This window comes from Pelodiscus sinensis, chromosome 1 (genome assembly GCF_049634645.1).
Source record: "Pelodiscus sinensis isolate JC-2024 chromosome 1, ASM4963464v1, whole genome shotgun sequence".
Classification (NCBI taxonomy): Eukaryota; Metazoa; Chordata; order Testudines; family Trionychidae; genus Pelodiscus; species Pelodiscus sinensis.
In genome coordinates this window covers 249,584,583-249,610,900 of record NC_134711.1, presented here as the reverse complement: position 1 = coordinate 249,610,900, position 26,318 = coordinate 249,584,583, and the positions used below count along the sequence as shown (strand labels likewise).

At 42.9% G+C, this 26,318-nt stretch overlaps 1 protein-coding gene across 1 annotated transcript in view; it reads right to left on the bottom strand.

Moving 5' to 3' along the window:
- Positions 1-5,490: 5,490 nt before the first annotated feature.
- The window catches only part of STK24 (serine/threonine kinase 24), an 86,348-nt gene continuing 65,520 nt past the window's right edge, over positions 5,491-26,318 (bottom strand). The window contains exons 8-12 of the mRNA XM_075918782.1: positions 22,107-22,230; positions 19,788-19,856; positions 16,159-16,295; positions 9,904-9,936; positions 5,491-7,459 (exon numbers count right to left, since the gene is read on the bottom strand). Of these exons, the coding sequence (XP_075774897.1) occupies positions 7,441-7,459; positions 9,904-9,936; positions 16,159-16,295; positions 19,788-19,856; positions 22,107-22,230 (382 nt within the window). The 3' untranslated portion in view covers positions 5,491-7,440. The remainder of the gene's footprint in view (positions 7,460-9,903; positions 9,937-16,158; positions 16,296-19,787; positions 19,857-22,106; positions 22,231-26,318) is intronic.

The window sequence follows — 26,318 nt, the reverse complement described above, 5'->3', positions numbered from 1 at the left end:
AGATGCACGATCAAGGACATGATCCTCTGAAACAAGGTCTTGTAGTAGAAAACCTCTGGCTAGGGTCCTGAACACTGCTCCAATAAACTTTATCCTCTGTATTGGAGTGAGGGTAAACTTCTGTATGTTTATTATAGAGCCTGGGATGTCAACTAGATGAAGTGGATGCTGGATTCTACCTGCACCCTGAGCAGCTGATCCGGCACAGTGGGGCAGTCTAGACCCACCACGGTCGACAAGGGAAGCCTTTTCACGAGGCATACCTAAGCAGTCGACAAAGGCTTGCCTTTGTTGACCGTGGCGTGTCTAGACTGCCCTGCTGTGCTGGATCAACTGATCCTCAGCACAGCGCAGTTGCTATTTTTATTTTAATGAAGTGGGGATTATTTAAATCCCTGCTTCTTTGCCTATGCCGAATAAACTATTTTACGTGGCTCCATCGACGGAGCCATGTAGTCTAGACATAGCCCATGGGTATGTCTAAACTACATCCCTTTTTCGATAAAGGGATGTAAATTAGACATATTGAAATTGTAAATGAAGCCGGGATTTGAATTTCCTGTGCTTCATCTGCATAATTGCAGCCGTGGCTTTTTTTTTTTTTTGAAAAGCCGCTTTTCAGAAAAAAAAAAACCCACTGTCAAGATGGGGATCTGTCCACAGAAATGCCCCGTTTCGAAAGATCCTGTAACCCTCAAAAAATGAGGCATTTCTGTCAAAAGATCCCCATCTTAAACTCGTTTTTTTCCCAAAAAGCAGCTTTTCAGAAAATAGCCATGGCCATTATGTAAATGAAGCACTGGAAATTCAAATCCCAGCTTCATTTACGATTTTGACATGTCTAATTTACATCCCTTTATCGAAAAAGGGACGTAGTTTAGACAAAATCATGTGAAACTGTGGCTCTCGTCCAGAAGGGAAAAATGCATCTCCTGGACAAAAAGTTGCTGCTGTAGGGTCCCTAAAAAAGGAGAGGAGAGGTTGATGGTAGGAATGAACTAAAGGGAATCTCTCATTTCCACTGTACTCAGCACCCAATGGTCCATGATGATATGGGATCATGCATTGGTGAAGTGGGACAGGTGATCTGCAAATAAAGGGAAAACAGGATCTGGCATCACAGGAACTGGTATAACGTCCTCTAGCATGAACTATCAACATTATTCTGAAAATGTAAATTTTGTGAAACTCTCCAAACATACCAATTCTTGTCTTTTACTGTCAACAAAATACTTCAACATTGGTTTAAAATACTTCAACATTGGTTTTAATCAACAGAAATCATTACATTTCACAGAAATTCAATCAATGGGACACTTGACAGTTTTGTTTTGCTGCTAAACCTCTGAAATTAAGCAAAAACTTTTCAGCGACAGCACAACTCAACTTGGCCTCTCTGTTTTCATCCAGTAACCATGACCAATATTTTAACTTGATGTATGTCATGACAGAAAATGATACTTCACAAAGCAATGTTGAACCAAACATGGAAAAAGTTTGGCAACTTCAGTTTTCAAAATAGCAAACTAATTCTCTTGCAAGAGTATAACCCACAGTGTCTAAACTGATTCTTTTTTTGATTGATCAAGATGGCTTTGAAGTGTGAGCATTTCTTCTTCAAACAAACATTTGTCCAGGTCCAGCAAATTAACGTGGTCTTGAGAATTATTGATGTCAAACTGAAATGAGTTTTTCATGAATTGAAATGCCAACATGAAGCTTTTAAAATCTGCAAAACACTGGCTGAATTTCATTGCTAGGTTTATAAGCCATCTCACATAGTGCTGACAATCAAGGTCATCACACCCAAATTCACTATCTCTAGCAATTTTCTGCAACTTTGGGAAGTGGGTGAATTCTCCTACCTTCATTTGAATGACGGAATAGCTGTAGAGCTTAGAAGTGAACTCCAAAATCTGCTTGGCCACATTACAAAAAACCTTCCCCTTTCAGATTTAGCTCATTGAAATGAAAAAAGATATCAGTCAGGAACCACAAATCAAATTGCCACTGCTTATCTTTAATAGGAAAGCTGGACAGTATTTCTGCTTTCTCAACAAGAAAGTCTTTGATAGAAGTAACTAGTTCAAGGAACTGCTGAAGCACCTTGCCACGATTCAGCCATTACACATTAACAAAACATATGATTTCAGAATGCTCAAATTTGATTTTTCAAAAATTCCATAACTTGGCAATAGTTCAGAGCACTGCTGCGAATGAAATTCACAATTTTGATTTTCAGAATAGACAAATCCAGAATTTTTTCCCATCATAGCTAGTGCATCATCGGTTCTAACAGAAGCCAATTTTGCTAAATACAAGTTGAAATCATTTGAGATACTTTTGAAAGCACTGAATATACCAGATCCATAGGTCTGATTCGATCTCGCAACCCATATACAGAGCAGTTTTTTTATGAATCTGGAAATCATGTTACAAAATGAATTCAGAAGATGAGCTGAGAAACATAACTGATGTCATAAGACTCAATCAGTGTTTGACCTACTTATTGGCACTAAAGTTCAACTTGCAACTGGGTTTTCAGATCAATGGACAAATCTTTCAACCGACGGGCAACTGTTTAGTGACTTAGCTGAAAATTTTGAAGGCTCTGTAAAATGTTTTTTGCATCTGTTCATTATGATTTTCAAGCAATGTTTTCAGGACAGAAAATATTTTTTTCCATCATTTCTCCGTCTATGAATGACTTCTTGCTGCAGATATCCACACTGCTTTACAGCTGGCCAAAGTTACCAGTTCAGATGAAGATAGAAACCACTTCAAAACCTTCTACTACTTTTCAAAATCCAATTTCAGCTGACCAATTTTATCAGCTCATTCTTTACTTCCAATATGATACACTGGATTGAAATCACTGTGCTGCCTTTGGAAATGCCATCTTACATTGTCAGTCTTATTTACCACAATGCAGGAAACTGAAGCACTGTACAAACTCCTACATATGGCCACTATTGGAGGCCCCGAATCAGTCCATGCAGGGTAGCTTGCAAGGAAGGCCTGGCTATGGACTTCTCCTTATCTGCCAACGAGAATGCCTGTCTCACCTCTTGGGGAAATAAGTCCTTGAATTTCAACAAGGAGTTCCATATGCTGAAGTCTTATGTACCCAGCAGAGCCTACTGGCTAGTGAATCTATGCTGCAGTTTCTATCAAAAATGTCTTGGTATTTTTGCCTTAAGAGATGCCTTTTGCAGTTTCTGCCTTCCCTCTGGTTGTCTGTGGATACCACCAAGGATCCTGATGGGACGGCATGGGATGAGTGTATAGGAACTCATAATCCAAGGATTTCCTCTTAAGCTTTTTCATGTGGAGGGGAAGAGAAGTAGGGGTTACCCACAGGGCTTTCACGGAATCTGCAATGGCCTTGCTGAGAGGCAGGGCTCCTCTTGACAGGTCCACTGATGCCAGAATGTCAACCAGGCTATGGGAGAATTACTTTACCTTCATCTGTAAGTTTAAGGCCACCTTCCTCAGCTGCTCCTGATAGACTTTGTAGTCATTCTGGGAACGCAACATGCCTACCCCTGTCAAAGAAGTCTGGCACTAGCTGAGCCACTTCTTTCCCTTCTGCACCAATAGGATCCCAAAGAGCCAGTTCCTGAAACTGAGTTTAGTACTAGAATCTGGATTTTGTACCAAATAGCAACATCTCAAGTGGAGAACTAGTATTAGAAGAAATTCCTACAAACTCTAAAAAGGGCCACTCCAACTAGTACCACCGAGGGGAAAATTTCCAGTGACCATGTTCGGGGTGCACACAAATCTTCAGTAGAATGCACATGTACAAACATCCAAAGAAGAAAGCAAGTCTGGTCACTCTGGATTCTGTCTATGCAATCCAAATGGTAAGATATATCTTCTGTCCTCACACAAATCAAAAAAGTTAGCCACTGATGCTACACGATACTATCAAAAAGGGCAATCACCTTCCAAAGTTAAAATAGGGGCAATTCCACAGTTACAGACCAGGATGGGAGGAACACCTGAAAGAAATAAATATCAGCATATCAACAGCCTTACCTTGATCCTCCAATTCCCTGTCAACTTTCTTGTAGAAAGTGTTAAGCAAATTAAAGTTGCCTCCAACCACAAGTCCTGCACCAGAAAACCAATTTCCCCATGATACTTGATACCCAAGGTATGTCTACACTGCAACTAGACACTCACTCCGGGATCAGAACATCTACACCACAGGCTAAGGCCTGGCCTCCAAGACTCCCAAGTTGGACACACCTGGTTGGCCGGTGCCAGCTAATTGTAGTGTAAACACCCACAAGGGCTTGTTGAGATTAGGAAAATTTCACCTACATGTAGTTATACCACTGCAATCCCTCAATATAGACTCTCCATATTGTGAAAAAGAGGGCTTACAAATGATAGCTTACTAGAGGAGGAGTTATACAGGTGGAGTCAATGTACAACAAGGTTTTTACCAGTGTAACTACATTAATGAAGTAAAATATCACTAAGATAGGAGTGACTCAAACTTGCAGGCTACGTCCTACACTGCAGACTTCTTGCACAAGTATTGTTTTGCGAGAGTGCTTGTGCAAAAGGTCTTCCACGAGAGCACATTCACACTGCCATGTGCTTTTGCACAAGAGCATCCATGGCAGTGTGGACATTCACTTGCGCAAGACAGCTCATAAGGGTTTTTTGCGCAGGAAATTCGTGTTGCTTATCTACACTGCCTTCTTGTGGAAGAGCTCTTGACAGTAGTGGTTAAAACTTTGCTAATATAAAACAAAGTGAAGCTATGAGCAGGAGGCAGGCCCCTGCTCACAGAAGTTATCAAGAACAGGGCTGATATTACTGAAACACTCCTATCTAAGAGGTACTAAGGACAGACCATAAGCACATTCCAGAAGGGTTGTAACAGAACACCTCATGTAGAAACGTCTTGGTACCAATATACACCTCCCTCCCCCGGGTCTAAACTGACAGCAAGATAGTGATTAAACACCCATGTACGAGGTAATGGGTGATAACTATGCAACAGGAAGTGGCAATCTGGCACAGTAGGAGTGATGTATAACTTGTTTGTACCTGAGTATAAAAATGTACCCCAAAGAATTGTCTTTTTCTGACCTAGGAGACAGTGGTGAATCCCATGCTACTGACTGAGTCCATTGTAATGAGCATACATATGTTAGCCTAACAGTTGATATCTAATCCACAGAACTTAAGAACGTGCTCCGTCTACAAAAATCTGTCCTGGTACCTTCGATCTTCATCTGGTTTCTTGGCTTTTGAGAGGCTCTCTTGGAGTCTGCTATAGTTGCATAAGCCAACATGACACACAGAGGTCTGTAATACATGGATGTATGTTCCAATCCCTCATCTTACTACAGCATCATATTTTCTGTTAAAATGGTGTGTCTTTTGTGTAGCCAAGTCCTAAAATTCTGCATCTCATTAGATCAGTGGTAAGATTACTGAATTCTATATGGAGAAATTATATCTGTGCCATCAGTGGAAAAAGCTTTATTTAGATGAAGCTCCAGTTTAATATATTCTGAGTTCTCACATGAGAAAACATCTTCTTTAATCATGACAAAATTAGAAATTCATTTCTCTTATTTGCAAGGTGCTCAATATATTGCACAACGGAAGAGAAGTTTAGATACAAGGTATATAAACAGTCAACATTGTTATAGAAAACAAAATGCATACATCAGATTCTGCTTAGAGGACAACTTAATACATCCTTCAAGAAGGGCAGAAGTCCAATCACATATCATAATACTACTGCATATGCCCAGTGCAATTGACCGCACTCAATTTTTATGCAGTGTGAAGAACTAAACTTGCAGACTTCCTGCTACATTAAGATGTCTCTACTCTGCAAATACACACACACAAATTAAAAAAATAATTCTGTTTGTGACCTTTATTAATCCTTGAATTATACTTATGCTTATGAATACTTCCTGATCTCCCACTTATCTGAAATACATTAACTTTAAAGAAATAAATCTGTTACAAACTGGTATCAGTCCTATGTATTCACACAAAGTGCTGAATAAAGATCAAGAGTTAAACTGACACTTCAAGTACAACTCAAGGACTATTTCTAAATGTTGGAGCTTCTAAGAGGTAATGCACTTGATTGCCTTGTGAGAAACAAAATATTTTTCATTATTTTACCAGGTGCAAGGAATGGTTAGTAATGCCACCAGGCTCAACTAAACAATATTTATCAACTATTATTGTAGACTGCAAGGGAAACTAAGGCTGTTAACTAAAAAAGTGTGTACACCTAATGCACCCCCTGCGCACACACCCCAAAAAAACCACACATTACCTTTTTCAAAGAATTTTTTTTAGTTAACTTTATTTTTTTACAGCTTATTTAAGTGCCTCATCTCACAATCTTTTACAAGTGAAGTCTTCCAGTGAGTTCAACATCTGCATGGCTGAAGTAATACTTGTTTGAATGTAAATTGCAGGACATTGTACTCAAAAGAAATTTTGAAATAGCTGCATTACCGGCACCAGAAAAATTTAGCTTAAGTGCAATATTATTATGTCAAATTCTTAGCAGAAGACATTTTCTTAAAATAATATTAACATTTTCTTAAATATCTTGCCTCAGAGATTGACTACCTCTATTTCAGAAATATAGTGGCCTCAAATGAAATACCTTCCTATTACTGGTACAGATTTCTGAATCTTAACATTTTTCTCTACCAAATGATTGTCATTTTACATTTAAGACAAATGTTTATCAAGGGCTGCCTTCACCAAGCATCATCTATTACAATCATCCTTAAATAATGTCAAACTGGGTAGTTCAAAGATGGGGAACCTTTTTTGGATCTATGCCCACAGATAGTCTGTAGGGAGTGCTTTCCTACAACACACAGACATTTTCTTCTCCCATCAGGCAGAGCGCATGGGTCATATCCTGCCTTGATTGGGGTCCTCAGAACCTCATGGGTTGGATCAAGGCAAGATGCAGGTCAGACCTTAGGTTTCCCACCCCAGGATAGTTTCTCATAACAAAATACAAGGACAGGTCAGCAATTACACTGTCCAAACACCAGCCTAATTATCTGACTAACTTTTGCTTTAAAATCTCAAAGCAGAACTCCATATTGTCCTGTAAATCTGACTTGCCTACTAAATCTTAAATGTGCTCTTTTCCAATTAGCTCATTTTATTTTTAGGACATTCTTATAGTAATGGATTACACTGGGAAGGCGTCAGTGGTTCCATATAAACTTCAATTTAGCTGAGATGATTTTACATGCCTCCTACAACATTATACCACACACACTCAAATGGTAGAATTGACTCGCTGTTGATTTCTATGTTGAGAAGGGTAAATTCTTCGTTTTACTTCATCTTACTTCATCAAGAGTCAAATGCAAATTTCCAGTTAGTAATAACGACAGTTGTGTGTTCATTTCCTCTAGATTAAACTGTGTCTTCATAGCTTTAAAATCAAACAAATTTTAATGATTATGTAAGAGGGTTGAAAAATAGCACTTTAGTTTCAAATTATTTTAAAGAGAGTCAGCCTTTCCCAGGCTAAATTATGCTATATGTTGTCAGACATAGTGTATCTAAATAATTTCATTCACTTCCTAGAGTGATTTTTTTTCTAGTTCTAAAATAACATGAGACTAGATAACGAGAAATCTGACAATTACATAGCATGAAAAATACACACCTGAAGTAAAACAAGACAAAATCCACTCTCTCCTTGCCTACTAAGAAAACTAGTTACAGTAAAACTCCATTAGTCCGACATCCAATGCTCCGGGACTCCTGATGGTCCGGCACCATCAGGAACCTGGAAGTGCTGGGGCAGCCGGACAGGCTTCCCCCATTCAGCTGCTGCTGAAACTGACCAGCAGCTGAATCGGGGAAGCCGGGAGCAGAGCAGCTGGGGTGCTGATGGGTTGGTCCCGCAGCGCCGTCCTTTGGCGAGGGGCGGCGCTACAAGACCAACCCGGCAGCACCCCAGCTGCTTTGCCCCAGGCGTCCGGATTCAGCCGCTGCTGAAACTGACCAGTCAGTTTCACCAGCAGGCTGAATCCGGACCCCTGGGGCAGAGCAGCTGGAGTGCTGCCGGGTTGGTCCCGCAGCGCCAAAGGAAGGCGCTGCGGGACCAACCCGGCAGCACTCCAGCTGCTCTGCCCCAGGCGTCCCCAAGAGCAGCTGGGGTGCTGCCGGGTTGGTCCCGCAGCCCCCGAGGGAGAGCGCTACGGGACCAACCGGGCAGCACCCCAGCTGCTCTGTCCCAGGCGTCCCCGATTCAGCTGCTGCTGAAACTGACCAGCAGCAGCTGAATCAGGGACGCCTGGGGCAGAGCCGGACTATCGTAAGGGGGGGCTATGAGGGGTCTGGGGTGGCATCCCCTCCCACCCCACTCCAGACCCCTCATAGCCCCCCCTTCTGATAGTCCGGCATATCTGATAATCCGGCACCCCCTGGGTCCTAAAGGTGCCAGATTATCGGAAGTTTACTGTACTTGTTTCCAATTTTGGTAAAGCAGGCTACGCTAAACCATTTAATAAAAACCATAAAGAGAGGTTACTTCACAAAATCATACAATTACTATTTCCAAGGTGATAAACACTAAATACAATTATTCAGAAGTGACCATTAGCGCTGGAGATTTTCATTTCAGGCAATCAAAATTAATGTACTTTTTGTATAGTGATTGAGATTACAGGCTATTGTGCATGCAGTAATTTGGACCCAATCCTGCATTACTAATGTAAATTCCTTTAATGTCAATAGGAGATGCACAGATTTAAAGACTGCAGGATTGGGACCTTCTATACAGTGTAAATTCATTTTTTTCTTTTACTACCCGAGACAATTTCATTTTATAATTAAAAACAGCAGCCACCGTTATGAAACATTTTCCACTCTCTGAAAGCCTGGGTTGTAAGATATTTTAAGATTTCAAAATATATGTAAGCTTATAAAATTTATTCATGTAATATTTAGATATGTTTAGATATAAAAGGTATTTTGATTTCACTACAAGCTTCAACAAGTATATACTATTAAAACTGGACAATATATATGATTTGGAATCTACATGGGCACAATTTAAAACAAATGTAAAAGTGAAAAATACTATAATACAAAAACAATTTAAAGCTTTAAATGAGACAAATGTATTAAATTTAAACCAACCCAAAAATAGTACCATATTCAGAAAGTCAGCTTCAGAGTGTAAAAGGGAAAAAGGAGAATAAGGGATATAGGACAAATCAGGAAATCTGGATTTACTGAGGTACAACAAATAGATGGTTTCTATAATAGGGCAAACGATCTTTACTATCTTTCCATGGCAAATCCTTAAAATACAAAAATTCAACTAAAATCACCTGTCATAATTGAAATTTCACATGTAGTAAAGGCAAGGTAATATTCAGTTATGTCCTGTCAAATATTTGCCTCACTGACATTATCTACAGAAGAGTTGGCTATCTTTTACACAGTGACTCCTTATATAGTTTGAAAGAGTTTCAGTACAAAATGACACAACATACAGATCTGTACACAAATCCAACAGAACGTTTTTCTGTCTCCCAAAGAAGTTATCTTAAAGCAAGATACCTGAGATTTCACAATATCTTCAGTGTCCTTATCACAATCGTAAATATACATTTCAGATTTTAAAAAAAGACTACACCCTTGAACATGTGCATTATGGTTAAAAAAAACCTATAGCTTTAAGGAGCTGAAGAAAACACCCCATTTGAGAGACTTCATTTTTGCTGTTGCACATTCAGGAACGCCCTTTCACTGAAGAGCACTCTATTTATTGAGCAGCAGACCAACATTAGAGGGCACTTTTTTAATGCAAACACCACATGGCTCCTGTAAACTTTGAAAAATTCAGTAACAATACTTCACTTGGATGAAGTACTTCCTCCAGTCAATGAATACCTGAAGAGGAAAATAAATGGTTATTTTTGTCACTTTCAAAATAATTATATAACAAACAATGGTTAAAAATCATTAAATGGTGCTGTAAATAGAAACTTAAAGCTTTGTTCTTCTCAAGATCATACTTACCACAACTACTCTATTCAACAGAAATTACAACAACCAACTCTCAACTGTCTTTTAATGGGCACCCAATCATTTTCTTTTAAATCTCCTAATTTGGAGAACTTGGTATCTCAGCCACCTCAAAATGTTGTGGGGCAGGCAACAATTTTTGAACTAGATCTCCTCTTCCACCAAAAGAAAATACAGTTTTTCCATTCCAAAAGTAGAAGGGGGAGAGAAGGAGTTGAATGCATTAAATGTCACAGAATTTCAAAGAATATTAGAAACAAGAATATGCTCTAATCACTATATCAGAACACATGCTTAAGAATTTCTACTGTCTCTTGGTGGTCATCACAGCTTGCTAGTGCTAGGTACTATACTTTATAACATTTTGTAAATGGCAAGAATTATTGAAATTTGCCAGTGACCAGGTAATTTCAGACATTAAAATGCCTAAAGAAAAGAACTTGATACTATAAAAAGATTATACTCTTGCTCAAAGATGTATATAAATGGCAACAGTATTTGATATTAAAAGTATATTGAAGCGTGCACAAAAAGTGATATAATTTCACTTTCTTAGCTGTGTTAGAGAGGAATATCTGAAATTAGTAACTTGGGTCATCAGTTATTTGGATAATGGAGTGAAGATTATGCTTATAAAATTTATGGATGACACCAAATTAGGAGGGTTGCAAGCACTTTGAAGGGCAGGATTAGTATTCAAATGACTTTGACAAACTGAAGCATTTGGCTGAAATCAAGATGATGAAAATCAGTAAGACAAGTGCAAAGTACTACATTTTGGAAGGGAAAACCAAATGTACAAATACAAAGTACAAAATACAAATAATTACCTAGACTACAGTACCGAAGGGAAGCACCTGTTGATTAGAACGGATCACAAACTGAATATGAATCAATAATACACGGCCCTTGCAAAAAAGCTAGTATTGTTCTTGGGTGTTTTAACAAGAGTGCAATATGTAAGATGTGGGAGGTTACTGTTCCATTCTACTTGGCACAGGTGATGCCTCAGTTGGAGTACAGAATCCAGTTTTGGGCACCATGCTGTCAATACCTTTCTTGCACTGGAGAGAATCCAGACAAGAGCAATAAACATTATCAAAGGTTTAAAAATCCTGGTTTCTAAAGGCTATTATACACTGACCAATTCTTCTCCTGGCCCACTGAAGGTAGCATAAGACATAATAGGCTTAAATTGCAGCAGGGAAGATCGACGTAACAGGAAAAACAAAGGGAGGCTGTGGGATTCCTGTCTGGAGGAGGTTTTAACAACAGGTTAAACACCTGACGAAGAATGTCTAGGGCCATGGTCACCATCCAATAGCTCCATCCAATAGCTCGGGATCTACCGGTAGATTTTGAAGCCTCTAACAGGTGATCCTAACTGGTTTGGCCAGGAGGCTATCAAGTGCCAGCACTTCAACTGCTCCTCCCACCACTGCTGCGCATCTCCTGCCCTTTGCGTTAGAGCTTTCCCTGCCCCAGAGCCACCTGCTTGCCGTGCAGGAAAGGGAAGAGAAAGGAGGTGGTGCTGATGTCAGGGTGCACCCTTTCCCACCCTGTATTCTGTCTCCACAGAACGGAGAGGGGGGCACAATAGGGCTTGGGATGAGGGAGTTTGCTGGCTGCTTTTGAGAGTGGTGCAAGGTCAGCACAGGGGTGAGCCTGCCTTAGTCCCACTGACCCACCTGCGGTAAGCAGTGTGCAGCTGGAGCCAGCTCTGAACCCGTCCTAGTCATAAACCCCCTCCTTCATCCCTAGCCCTGAACTCCTGGATCCAAATTCCCTTACAGAGCCTATACCCTGAACCCCTTCCTGCACACTGACTCCATGCCCCAGGCTCAGCTCAGAGTCCCTCCACACTCCAAATCCCTTAGCCCAAGACCAGAGCCCATGCTTCAACCCTCTGCCTCTTGAAAGGGAGGGAGGATGGAGTGAGCGAGGGCGGGGCATCAAAGCAGGAGCACAAAGGAGGTGGGGCAAGGGCATTTGGGTTGAAATTGATCCTGGATTGCACTTAAATTCAAAAAGTGATCTTGTGCATAAAAAGGTTGGAGACCACTGGTCTAGGGCATACTTGATTCTGCCTCAACATGGGGAGTTGGACTAGATAACCTCTCAAGATCCTTTGCAGTCCTGCATATCTATGATTATCTGAAACTGACAAAAAAAATGACTATGCCTGAAAAATGCCATTATTCAAAGGCAAACACATTTTTCTGATGGAAGTCCACTTTTACAAGTCTTGAAATATTTTTTTGTAAAGACTTTTTGATGAACCTCTCAGACACACTCAGCTTTAAACTGCTAAGAGAATAGGTGAGGCAAATTATCCTGCATAGAGGGGGCTAAAAATTATGCTAGTTGTGATAAAGCTTTTCAACTTTTCTTATGATAGCAGGGACACACAAGTGGTTGACTTAATAAGTATTTAAAAGAAACAATAACTGGTTTTGTTTTAGGAATATTAATTAACTAAAATTGTGTTATTTAATGAAATTGTAATTGAGTAATAATAAAAGAAATAGCAATGTACAAATGTTGGTAAAGACAGGCCCTACTCCAAAGAGTTCACAAGCAAAATAAGAAAAAAAAAGACAAGACCCTAAACAAGAGATAAAGTATTATTAAGTAAAGATAAAGCAAGTATTACTGATGAGAAGAGGTGTAGGTTTAACAGAGGGATTCAGATGAGGGGTTAGAGTTGTTTAAAGGATATATACTCAATACTAATTCTTTATACTTTTTTTAAATTACAGGCAAACATATTACTTTACAAAGCAAATGTCATAGGTAGACAAAATCTCATACGAGGCTTCTATTTTCATAAGTTTATTAATAAATTCAATTTCTTCTATATTGAAATTGGCATACATCAATACAGCAGAAAAAATGGATTAACTTATAATACATATTTAGCTGTGAAATATACATATTCCAGAAGTTTTACACAAAGCATTTCCAACTGCTTGAAATATTCTGATTGATTTCTGTATGGCTCATCTTCTGCTGGAATGTACAGGCATGAGAGGTTATACTCAGCACCATCCTTTGTCCTTAATATTCAATTAATGAGACTTTCAGGTGACCATTTTTGTTCATTCTCTAGACAAGTGTACTAATAAACTTGAACTGTATCAGATTCACACTACAATTTATAAAGCAATATCATATTTCACTAAATTTGCATTTGTTTTTAATTTTACTAATATACAGTGGTTGCTCCTTCAGAAACTTACTCCCTTTACATAAGTTGAAAGACTTTTTGAAAATTTGTTGATATGCTTATATAAGCTCTGTCATGCAAGAGTTGAAGTACAATAAACTTTAATATTGATACAGTATTTGATATTTTAACCTGGGTCAATGAGCATTTTTCTTGTGATGAAAGAGGAGAATTTTTATTAAGGCAAACATAAAAGACAATGCCAATGAACATTATTGTGTACTCTGTATATTTTTTAAATGGCTTTTAACTGATGACCTGGATTTAAAAAAAAAAATGGGTAAAGTTCACACAATTCACTGATGTATTAGACTAGCGGTCCCAAACATGGTGCCCGTGGACGCCATGGTGCCCGCCTGGGCATTTATGGGTGTCCGCCAAATCATCTGGGCCGGCCCCGCCCCCAGCACACGGCACATGGGCAGAGACGGCTCCCAGCGCAGGGGCAAACCCTGCCCCGGGTGCGCGGCACATGTGCAGTGCTGGCGCAGGGCGCGTGGGTGGCCCCTGCCCTGGGTGCAAGGCACATATGTGGTGCTGGCCCCGGGCGCAGGGCACTTGGGCGGCCTCTGCCCCATTCCCGGGCGTGTGGGTGGCCCCGGACCTGGGTGCATGCATGGTCCTGGCCCCAGATGCCTGGCACTTGACCAGCCCCGCCCCTGGATGCCCAGCAGCCCCTAAAAGTTGGGGACCACTGTATTAGATCATTTTGAAATTTCAAAGTCAACTCTCTTCGGAGTTACAGGCAGTCCCCGAGTTACGCGGATCCGACTTACGTCGGATCCGCAGTTACGAACGGGGTTTGCTGCCCGTCTCCCTGGTCTGCTGGAGACCAGCAGACCAGGGAGATGGGAAGCAAAGCCTCTGAGGACGCTGGCAGCAGGACAGCCGTGGCGCGTCTGGGCTGTCTGCTGCCCGCGTGCTCCGCGGCTTTGCTCCACGTCTCCCCAGACCAGGGAGATGGGGCGCAAAGCCGCGGAGCACGGGGGCAGTGGGACAGCCCAGACGCGCTGCAGCTGTCCCGCTGCCGGCGTGCTCCGCGGATTTGCTCCACTTTGCTCCCCGTCTCCCTGGTCTGCTGGAGACCAGCAGATCAGGGAGACGGGGAGCAAAGCCGCAGAGCACGCAGGCAGCAGAACAGCCGCGGCGCGTCTGGGCTGTCCCACTGCCCCTGTGCTCCGCAGCTTTGCTCCGGACGCCTGTGGTACAGCAGCTGGGGCGCTGCCGGTTGGTCCCGTAGCGCCGTTCTGGGTGCTACTGGACCAACCCGGCAGCACCCCAGCTGCTCTGCCCCAGGCGTCCTGATTCAGCCACTGCTGGTCAGTTTCAGCAGCAGCTGAATCAGGACGCCTGGGGCAGAGCAGCTGGGGTGCTGCTGGGTTGGTCCAGTAGCGCCGAGGAGCGGCGCTACTGGACCAACCCAGCAGCACCCCAGCTGCTCTGCCCCAGGCGTCCCCAAGTCAGCCGCTGCTGAAACTGACCAGTGCTGACTACAGGAAGCCCGAGGCAGAGTTGCTCTGCCCTGGGCTTCCTGGAATCAGCCGCTGATCAGTTTCAGCAGCAGCTGACTTGGGGACGCCTGGGGTTCTTAAATTGAATCTGTATGTAAGAACTGGTGTCCAGATTCAGCCTGCTGAAACTGATCAGCGGTGATTCCAGGAAGCCCGGGGCAGAGCAACTCTGCCTTGGGCTTCCTGTAGTCAGCCGCTGGTCAGTTTCAGCAGCGGCTGAATCTGGATGCCAGTTCCGACTTACATACAGATTCAACTTAAGAACAAACCTACAGTCCCTATCTTGTACGTAACCCGGGAACTGCCTGTATTTGTGTGTGGAGTGGAGGATGAGGTCTTTTACATGGGAAAAACTTATTTCCAACACTAGTTATTTTAGTAATTCAAGTGATTTAGTTTAAACATTTTCAAACATTCACTTTTGGACAGCGCTCAAGAGTGGAAAGTGAATGATTCACAAGTTCATAACCATGAGAGAAGAGGGTTTTAACTCCAGTGAGTACAAACTAGCACTTTCTATATTTTTTTCATGTAATATTTAAATATGCCTACATTTATGTTTCCATTAGTATTTTCAATTTCAAACCCACATTTATTGTAGGCTGAGTGAAGGAAATTTCCAAATTTAATATTTGAACCCTTCCTTTCCTACTGGGAGACATTAGATGTCACTAGTCATGAATTTAAACTATTCAAATATTCTTTTTGCAACACAATTTTGAAACACACACACACACACACACAGCAGAGCCCACTAATCAATCTTCTCATGGGGAATGTTCTTTTTAATTTCTTCCATTTATGCATGGAATAAGTTTTGTTATGTGCACCAAAACAGTTAAGATGTGCACTGCAAATAGAAATACATGCTGCTGCCTGTGGACTGCTGCAGACCTTCTACCAATCAACTGGGCAACACCTGAATCTCTCCTGCACAGTCACCAAAGTACTCAGATTACAGGGAAACACTGCTCACTGGACTACGCCCTACATAGCAACTCTGAGAAGTTTTGTATACCTATCATTTAAAAATAAACAGTTCATTTTTTTAAACTTATAGTAATATTTTTATTGGCTCTGAGGACAATACACAACATAAAATATGAACTGTGAGATGGGGAGTATAGATAATGAAGACAGGAAAAGGAAAGTAAGTTCCTGATAGGCTGAGAGTTGGTTCTATTGAGCAATTACATTTTTATAAAGTAAAAAAACACATATAGATAAAAATATTTTAAATATACAAATATCAATCAATCAGTACTTGTATTTTATATAACACTTGGCAAATATTGAAGTAATTCTTGCAATTTTCTGTAAGTCTTAATGCAAAGTTATTTTTATTGTTACCTTTGAAGCCTCTGTACAAGCTGCGACACCATGGTATCTGAAATACCCGGACAAGCCTCCTCAGCTAAATAAATAGCTTCTCTCAGTTCTTCTATAGACCCCATGTTGTCACCATATGCCTGACTTTTCTCTTTCAACTAAAAAATTGCAAAACTGCATTAACAATGTAAATATCTGAAAAATATCATTTATCATGATGTGTCAATTTCTAAATTTCTACAGAACTAGACTCCAGAGAATTAGTACATTCTTTTCTTCTTACTTTGATCATAAAAGTCTAGCTATAGTAATACATTCCTTGTCATTTGAGATTTTCATCACAGGTTACTAAAGAACATTCTAAGCCTCCACAAAAACAAAGTGATCACATGGGATAGGGAAACTAGGGAGGTAAGATTAAACAGAAGCCCTGCAGGGAGTGTGCAGCCCTATGCTCCCTGCAGGGCTTCCTTTTGAAATGTACAAGAGCCCCACTGGCAGGACTTGCATACTTCAAAGTCTAAGACGCTGCAGGGAGCACAGGGCCAGCAGGAGAGTCCCCCACTGGCCCTACAGAGCTTCAGCTTTTGAAATGTACAAGAGCCCCACTCAGGCTCTTGTACATTTCAAAGGCTCAGGTGCCACAGGGAATGGCAAGGCTAGTCCCCCACTAGCCCTGCACTCCCTGCTGGGCTTCCACTTTTGAACTGTAGCAAGAGCCTGGCAGGGCTCTAGCTACAGTTCAATGGCAGAGGTGCCCTTAACTAATCCAATAGCCAATAGAAATCCCATTGACTATTCAATTAATCAATCTAAATTTAATATCCCTAGTATGGTATTGCCACCTTTACTTCTGCACTGCTGCCAACAGACCTTGAGCCCTTAGATAGCAGCCACCACTTTCTGGCTACCCAGTTCTGAAAGCAGCAGTGTAGAAGAAAGGGTGACATGTGCATTGTATCACTATCCTTACTTCTAAATTGCTGCTGGCAGGGTTATGCCTTCAGAGCTGGACTCCTTGCCAACATTACAATCACTGCATTCCAGTTGCCCAGCTCTAAAGGCAATGCACAAGTAAGGGTGGCAATACTGTGATCCTCCTAAAATAATCCTATGATCCCTTGCAATTCCCTTTTGGGTCAGGACCCCCAATTTGAGAAACACTGGTACCCCCACCCCAACATCAATATAGTAAAAGCACACAAAAGGCCAGATTCCTGGGAGGACACCAGATTTCATGATCCGTGACACATTTTGCATGGCTGTGAAATTGGTAGGGCCCTAAACATAGCAGGAGTCAACACAGCTTAGGTCAATTAACCTCAGTGTCTACACTGCACCGTATAGATGGGAGATGCATGCCTATCCACTTATCTTACTCTTCTCATTCGTGTGGAATCAACTGGAGAGCACTCATTAGGGCACCTAAAATCAACCCTTGCTGCATCGATCCGCAGTTAATGTAGACATAGCCTAAGATTCAATCCCTGACCTGAAATATTTACTGCAAATTTTGCACTACTCTTTGTACTTTCAGAACACCTTCCATATGAGGATTTCACAGCATTTGAAACATGTTAGTTCACTGAGCAAAGTGAGGTCTAACACTGAACTTAATGACATTTTATTTGTCTGTTACACAATAATTTTGAACATTGTCGCTGATAGATTCCAAAATATAAGTGAATGTTCCAGATTTCACTGGATAGAATCATACTTATTTTAGTGAAAATCAAACCACTGGAAAAAAGCCTAAGGAAGTGGAAAATCAGATACCCCATATTTCCAGATGCTGTAGGATGTAATCTGCTGCTGCATACACATATGAAAAACAGCAGTTTAACTTGCTTCATTGAGAATGTTGATGCGTGTAGTCTATAGCACTAACCTATAAGCCAGGCCTGCACAACATGCGGCCCAAGGGCCGCATGCGGCCCGCAGGGTCTCAGTGTGTGGCCCGTGCCGACTACGGGCGGCATGGCCCCATCTGATCCACCAGCTGGGCAGAGGAGCAGAGTGCCGCCAGGGAGAAGGAAGTGCGGCGATTCTTGCTACTGGGCTACCTGCATGCAGCTCCGGTGCGAAGAGGCGGAACGCCGGCAGACGCCAGGACACTGGCATAAAGTGGCATCGTGATGTCACAGCCGGCGACCGCCGGATTAAAAAAGGCTCTGGCAGCTCCGCAACCTGGAAGGCAGGGAGGGGAAGGGGCTTGTGCTGAGGGGAGGGGGGCAGGCAGGAGAAAGGGGAAGGCACCAAGGGGCAGGGTGCAGGAGAGAGAAATACCAGGGGGCCAAATGGAGACACGCGTGGTGTTTCCCCCCTCCCTCCCCTCGACAAAAATTTTTAGTCCGCATGTTCGGTATTTTTTGGGAGAGCATCCCTACTTGCAGCCCACAGCTGTTTTCTTTGGCGTAATATGGCCCTCACGGCTTTCCGAGTTGTGCAGGCCTGCTATAAGCTTTTGCTAAACGGTTAATCGGATATCCTACTACATTCCTAGTGCCTTCTCCTTTCTTCTCCTGCCTTGGCCCCCTCCACTCCCCTCAGCACAAGCCTCTCCCTTTCTTCAACCTCCCCTTCCCTTTAGTTATTTAGTTTGTTATCCTCCTACCCCTTAACATGGCAAGTGGCTGCCCTGTGCTCTGGGGCTGGAGCCAGGGCTGCTCCTAGGGTGGGCAGTCACCCACCATGTGGCCCTACCCCTGGGAGCAGCTGTGTAGCTCAGCTGAGGGGGTGGGAGGAATGAAATTCTTTGTATGTGCCCATGCAGGTGCGCACCTTACAGGGAACTCTGTCCCAGAGGAAAGGTAGAAATGGGATGGGGAAACTGCAGTTCTGGAAAAAGGAGGAAACAAATACACACTGCCCCTGTGCTATGGAAGGAATGGGATGAAACACAGTCCCTGAACATGAGAGATGGATGGGAGCAGACAAAACCCCTGGCATGAGAGATGTGGTGATGGAAGCAGCATGTAGCCCCTGACAAAGGGGCAAAGGAGGATGAAGGGAAGAATGCCAGGAGCTTTCGCTGTGTGCAATTCACACAGACTACACAAGACATGAAGCATTCACTGCTTCCCTACCCCCCAAGTAAATTTAAGACTCAGCATCTTCATTGGAAAGGAAAATTCTATTTACCACATTTAAAATGAAGATGACATGCTGACTCTCCACTGGACTGGGGGTGGGGAGATCACACAAAGCTTTCCCCACCCTGCAGAGCAGAGATTCGTAAGGACTGAATTTTAAACTGCGGCAGCTGCATGACTGAGGGTCCCAGGCAGGGTGGGCTCTGGGCTGGATCTGGTGGCTTGGTGGGGTGGGTCCAGCCCCCGGGCTGTATTTTACACAGCCCTGGTCTAGACAGTAACACACACCTCTCATCTTTATTTAATCATCTCCCAGCTTTATAGTCTCTCCTTATTCTCTTCAATTAGTGAAAGTGATGTGGTTGCTATGCACAAATGAGCATTGCTGTAAACTCAAAATGGGAAAAAAAATAGAAGAACCAGATGAGATACCAATAAATCAAATAGCTAATGATGAACCACAAGGAAAGTTAACCTATCAATAACAAGTATCCTTGAATACGCAATTCTCCAAAGAGACAGATCAATCATAGAAGTAAGTTTTCAGAGTAAGCTTACCTCCATAAATAAAGGAGATATAATTGCAGATAAACATTGAGAGAAAGGATGTCTGGGGGTATCTTTCCCCTGTAAGAGAAAAAATAGCGACATCTGTAAAAGAGTGAGTGCATTAAAATTTACATTGTATCTTTAAAATAACCCTAACTAAGCCTGGGCTATTTGATTTCTGAAAATGCATCTTCATGGTTGTTGCTACACTTCAAAGGTGAAAGCACCACCTGAAGCTCAAGGTCAGCTGGGGACTCCCCCATTGACCCTGGAGAACTCTGTGCGGTGCTGCCACTTGGAAACATCACAGGGAGCCCGGCATCAGGTTCCTCACAGCATTTCCCGTGGAGCCCAGGATCAGCTGGGGACTCCCCCACTGACCTCAGGCTCTGTGCAGCGCTGCCACTTTGAAACGCTGCAGGGAACCCAGGGGCACCCCAGCTGGCCCCAGGCTGCACAAAGCACTGCTGCTTTGAAATACCTCCTCTTCTTCCCTCCATTGCCACTTTCTGATAGAGACAGCAACGGGGAGGGAAGTGACTAGTCAACTAGTCCTTCACATCTCTAGTTCTAATACACTACATAAAATATGAAAATGAACATTTAAACATATACATATCAACTAATTCATGTAGTCCATTACATTTTAATACCATCCATCAAAGTATGTGCAAAATGATTACGTGTGTAGATATGAATATTCTATGAAGAATAAGTTAAGATTAGAATTTATATGACAAAATTGCATTACATATTGTTTCTTGACAAACAGCAAAGCTTACTAAAAATTAGAAGGGCCTGACCCCACTCCTATTGTCTTGACACATGTAGATACAAAATGTGTAGGTTAAGTCAACCATAATAAAATATTTAAAATCATCATATATATTCACAGAAAATCAAACTACGAAAGTGAAAAAGCAATACAAGATGAAATTATTTTGATAGAAACTGTGTGATATAAACAACAAGTACAAGCCATTGTGGCAAAGCTCCAGTCATGCCCTGCGGGTCCTGTGCTTCTAGGCGGTTATTATATGCCTCAGAGGCTTGCTGTGACCCTCCACGCTGCCTCTTATCTTTTTCTATAGGCCAGAGTCAACAGCTTACTGAGATATTCTAATCACTGGCAGAGTTAAAGGACTGGGGGTATACCCCCTTTTTCCAGGATCAGACTTTTTAGTGGCGTGGGGAGGTTGGTGGGAATCTGAGCCTGCCCACTATCCTAGGTTCCAGCCCAGTGACCCTGGTAGCAGCAACTGACAGGGTTTTTCCTCTAGCCCCAATAGGACAGCCTTTTCCCAGGTCCACATCCCCAACTCCCCTACTACCTTCTCCATGGTACCTAAGTTAATCTTTTCTTTTAGTTCTCAGCTCTAAGCAATACAACCCCTTCTCTCAAGTCTGCCACTTTTCTCCTTCCTCCTCTCTTACCTGGGGGAAGCCTTTTAATGCAGCCCACCGGCCTTAATTGGCTGCAGATGTCTCAGCCTTCCGTCTCAGGCAAGTTCTTAATTAGACTCAAATGCCTTGATTATATGGCAGCAATCTCTGGCAGTTCACTCAGGAAACAAAAAACCATTCACTCAGCTCCCATCATGTCCGCCCTCCATCAAACTATAGTAGCCATCTACACTGAGTTTTTCTAGGGATATTAAATATCAGTTAATTAAATTGTTGATTAACCTCAGGAATTCTTACCAGTTACTCGACTATACTATAATCCCTGGGGGAGGGACCAGCAGCCAGTGTGCTCCGGCCCCACTCCTGAAAAGCCCCCTGCCACTCCGTGCTGCTGCCTATCAGCTGGTTTAAAAACAAGCTTGCCTCGTGGACAAGTTTCCGGTCACCCCACACTGCTGCCTCAGAATTAGCTGCAGCCCCTGCCCGATGGGGTGTCTGAGCTCCTGGACCCAGCGCGAGCCAGAACTGAGTGAGTGCCTGCCTACCTGCCTCCTAACACACTTTAAATGCAGAGCCAACACAGAGGTGGGTCACGGACCCTGTGCAAGCCGGGACTCAGCCAGGTTGCTGACCAGCCTGCTAAAAAATTTACTTGGGGGGAGGGGAGAGGAACATGTATAGTCTATAGCATTAACCAATAAGCTTTCGCTTATCGGTTAATCAACTACACTATTACATCGCTAGGTCTGTAACACTATATATAAATTTAAAAGGTTTTTGTAGATTTTGAAATATTTAATCTGTCAAAGGAATATCTCAAGTTAAACAAAATTTGAAAAAAACATTAGATAACTATACTGGATTAGTAGGTTTACATGTACATCTTTCAAGTATTGCTTTTAGCATTAAACATTAATATAGTACCTTATTACTTCCTAGTTTCTGTGGCTGGGCTTCTCCATTCTCTACATTCTTAGGGTCTTTTTCTCTGATTGTAAAGATCCAGTCCCCAGAATCATGGCCACCTGTGGCCTGGTCATCTGATTCACTTAAAAAAAAATACTAAAACGTTTCAGAATTTTTTCTTTACTTTACTACACAGTAATATTGAATTAGCAATGCCAAGATCATCTTAAAACCTTCACATTTGAGAGTGAATTTAGAACATCATGCTTCTCAGACCAGACAAAGCCAGGCATATGGTAAGAGTGATTAGATTGGGTCTTAAATAAAGATTTTGTTTAAATATTGAAATAAGATATTTTTCTGTATATTAAATAAAGATCAAGCAGAAAGACAAACGTTAGTTTACTACCTCTGACAATTGTTTCCAAAACTATATGACACCAGGGATGTTACTTTTTAGCATTATAACAGATGTGCACAGATGGCTCCAAATTACTGGAAACCTGAAAAAAGTTTTGGAGTTTGAACATAATTCAGTCTAGTTTCAGAGGGGTAGATCTGTTAGTCTGTTTCAGCAAAAACAATGAAGAGGCACCTTAAAGACTAACAAACTTATTTGTGCATAACATTTCAAGGGTTGGAATCCACTTTTACAGGTTGAGCCTCCGAAATTCATGACTCTCTGCTCTGGTAACATCCATGGTCCAGCAAGGCCATGGATGTTGTTGGACCAAAAAGCCCCATTTGCAGGAGCCAACTGGGAAAATGTGGGATCTACAGTGTCCCAGCTTGGCCAGCAGTGACTTAGCAGGGGAACCCCGGTGTCAGTGGACCAGGCGGCATCAGGGAGCCTCCTCCCCCACCCCAGCCAGGGAACCCCCAGTGTCAGTGGGGTCAGATGGCAGGATAGTCCTTGACAGCAGGGCCGGTAGCAGCCAGGGAACTCTTGGAACCCCCCCGGTTGGCAGTGGGGCTGGGATGGCCTAGCAGCTCTGACTGGGAAACCCCAGTGGCAGTAGGGCCAGGCAGCAGCCTGGGAGCTCCAGTTGGGGAACACTGGCAGTGGCCCCAGCAGGGGAATCCCCAGTGGCAGCAGGGTCAGTTTTGCAGCCCCTAGCCAGGGAATCCTGGGAACACTGCCAGGTGGCCCGGAGCTGGGGAATCCCAAGGAACCCCCAGAAGCAGCGGGACTGTCAGCAGCTGGGCAGCCCTGGTCGAAACCCAGTGCAGCTGGTGGGCAGCGGGGCAGGGAACCTCAGCCGGGCTAGCTTTAGCAGGGCAGCAGCAGGGCAGGAAGCCCCAGCCGTGGGAGCCCCAGTGAGGAGCAGCCAGCAGGGAACAGAATGTGGGAACAAAAATAATGGTGATGAGAAGGAAGCCAGAAAAGAGTAACATGAAAAAGTTTAAAAGATTTATCAGGTAAAGTGTGACTAAACTATGAATAAGGCAAAGAAAGAATAATAGTAAACAAATATTTCAAAGGTGTACATACTAAAGAGGAATTATTACAAACAGCTTTGTTAGGCTGTGGCAATTCCATCTTATGGATATTTGATTATGATGAAGTCTCACGTGAAGCCAACCAATGAGGATTCAGCAAACACTATGGGTGAATAAATATACATGAGGTCAGACCTCTGTGAGTACCATAAGCACAGTTACATGTTGGACAGAAAAAACTGCCCATGACCACTGCAAGCTGTTGTATCCTTGCTTTGTACTATTAATATTTTTCAAATAAGATGTTAATATACATCGCTTCAATATCTGTAAACATCGACACAATAAATCTGCCACTTTGCTCTATCGTGGGCTGTTGCTTCTCAGTTGCTGGGATCAACTAGGGATGTTAAAACAGTTAATCGTTAAGCATATGAGTAAGCAGGAGGCTTCCTGGTATGCTTAACAATTAATTTCTCCCTGTTGGTAACCTCTGGCAGTGGCCAGCCCCACCAGCCTGGAGAAGCCCCAGCCAGGGAGGGTCCTGCAGGACCAGAGGCGGGACCAGAAATGGGACTGACATCAAACTTCAAAGCATGTCTTTATATTGTTTGTACTGGCTACTATGAGAAAGGTAAAAAATACCATAAAACACAGACTTGGATATCCTCAAGTCTACTATACCACTAAGATGCCCAGACCAATCAGTTGAGCTTTCATGAGTATACTCTGAATGGCAGATATTAAATGATTAAGGACTGTGATACTGAGAACCTTGTCCAACCATTTGACCATGCAGACAGATTGAAGACATTTGAGACATTTACATTTACACTGAATAAGACATGCAAAAACCCTGCACTTGCAAAGAAACAATGATTTCACTTTGATATTTTTACTTTTGTTTATAAAAACTTGAATATAAAATACAATTAGTTTCTTTAAGTACAAATTATTTGTTTCAAAGTACCTGTCAAATTGCAAAATTTCTAAACTCAAGTTACTTGTTGCCTATTATCTTCTCCTTCCTACCAATCACAAAAAGGAAAAAGATAGTACTTTATTCTGTGCAGGTTCTTTACTGCGATCATAGCAACACCTGAACATCTTCACAATAATACTTGTAGAAAATTTATCCTCCATGAGTTCCCTGATAACATCGGTTCTTGGCTTGTATCTACAGTGCCATCAGAACCAATACTTAGTACCCTCTGTTTATGAGCCAATCCAACTTCCTCCATAGGGCACGGTTGGGCAACCAGGAATGGTGGTTAGAGTACATGAGTAGGACTCCTTCACCTCAGAGTGCTTCAACAGCCCATGGTCCACTGGGTTTCCATCTATGGCCCCATAGCCCCCAGCTACCCCCACATGTCTCTTGCGTACTGGAACACCGGGGCCCCGCACTTCCTATTTCTCCCCCTTCCCTTCCAGAACTGGAATGTGGCAAGCAATTGATGAACAAAGGAGCAGGGATGGAGCATGAATCAGGTGAAAGTGCTGGGAAGGAAGGAAAAGAGTAGGAAGTGTAGGGCTCCAGTGCTCTTGTGTGCAAGAGATGCATGGGGGGAGAAGAGATATGCTAGGGCATCCACAGGCTGTGGGTGGAACACCAGTGGGCCACAAGTTGACTACCACTGCTTTAGAGAAAGGGAGTCACACCAAAAGGCCCATTTCCTAAGACATTTCTAAAAGTTAAGACATCAGAAAATGATCTCCCCCCTCTCTATGTCTAAGAACAAAGAAGCAGCTTTCCCTTCACCTTCATGACCTTAAGTATATTCCGACAGCCCTAACGACCCTGTTGCCAATATATGGAACCCTTAATTGTGAACTTTCACACAATAACTGCAAACCACATCCCAAAGACCCCTATCAAATCATTCATCAAAACCAAGAAACATCAGACTTGATTCCTTTTCTAAGACAAGAGATAAACAGAACAATGCCCATCTTCCCTCTCTTTTTAAACAAAATCTCCTTTTAGGAACTCTTTAGACAAGAGCCTCAAAGTGTAAGAGAGTAAAGAAGAAAAAACGACCATCTGCAAGTCCCATTTATCTATAGAACTCTTGATTTCTTCTCAGTTTTTAAAAACACCAGGAATGTGCTTACACATTTTTTGGCTTTTAGTTGCTAACACATACTCTCAATCTTAACTTCAGATTAATAGCGTTGGTTTAATTTAGTCATGTACATAATTTTTTGTACTTTCTAGTACAAAAATGAGTGCATGTTGAGCACTGTAGGACTGAAACAGATTGAGATGCCAGAGCAGATTGAGCAAACTGGCTTCAGCATAAAATAATCACAAAAACATATCCTCCCTCAATCCATTAGATCAGTGGTCCCCAACCTTTTGGGGCTGCCGGGCACCTGGGGACGGGGCCACTCAAGCACCCGAGGTTGGGGCTGCACACGGGCCCAGGGGAGGGGCCACCTGTACGCTGCGTGCCCGGTGCCGGCGCCACCCATGCGCCACACTCCAGGCCTGGCGCCACTCCTGTGCCACACGCCCAAGGGTGGGACTGCACATACGCCGCGCGCCCGGGGCCAGAACAGCCCATGCGCTGCATGCCCGGGGCCGGCGCTGCTCCTGTGCCATGCGCCCAGGGGCAGGGACGCCCATACGCTGCACGCCCGGGGCCGGCACAGCCCATGCTCCGCGCACCTGGGGGCAGGGCCGGCCCCGATCACTCTGCAGGCACACAGAAATGGTCCGGCGGGCACCATCGTGCCCGCGGGCCCCACGTTGGGGGCCACTGCATTAGATCTTTTATAATAAGCCTT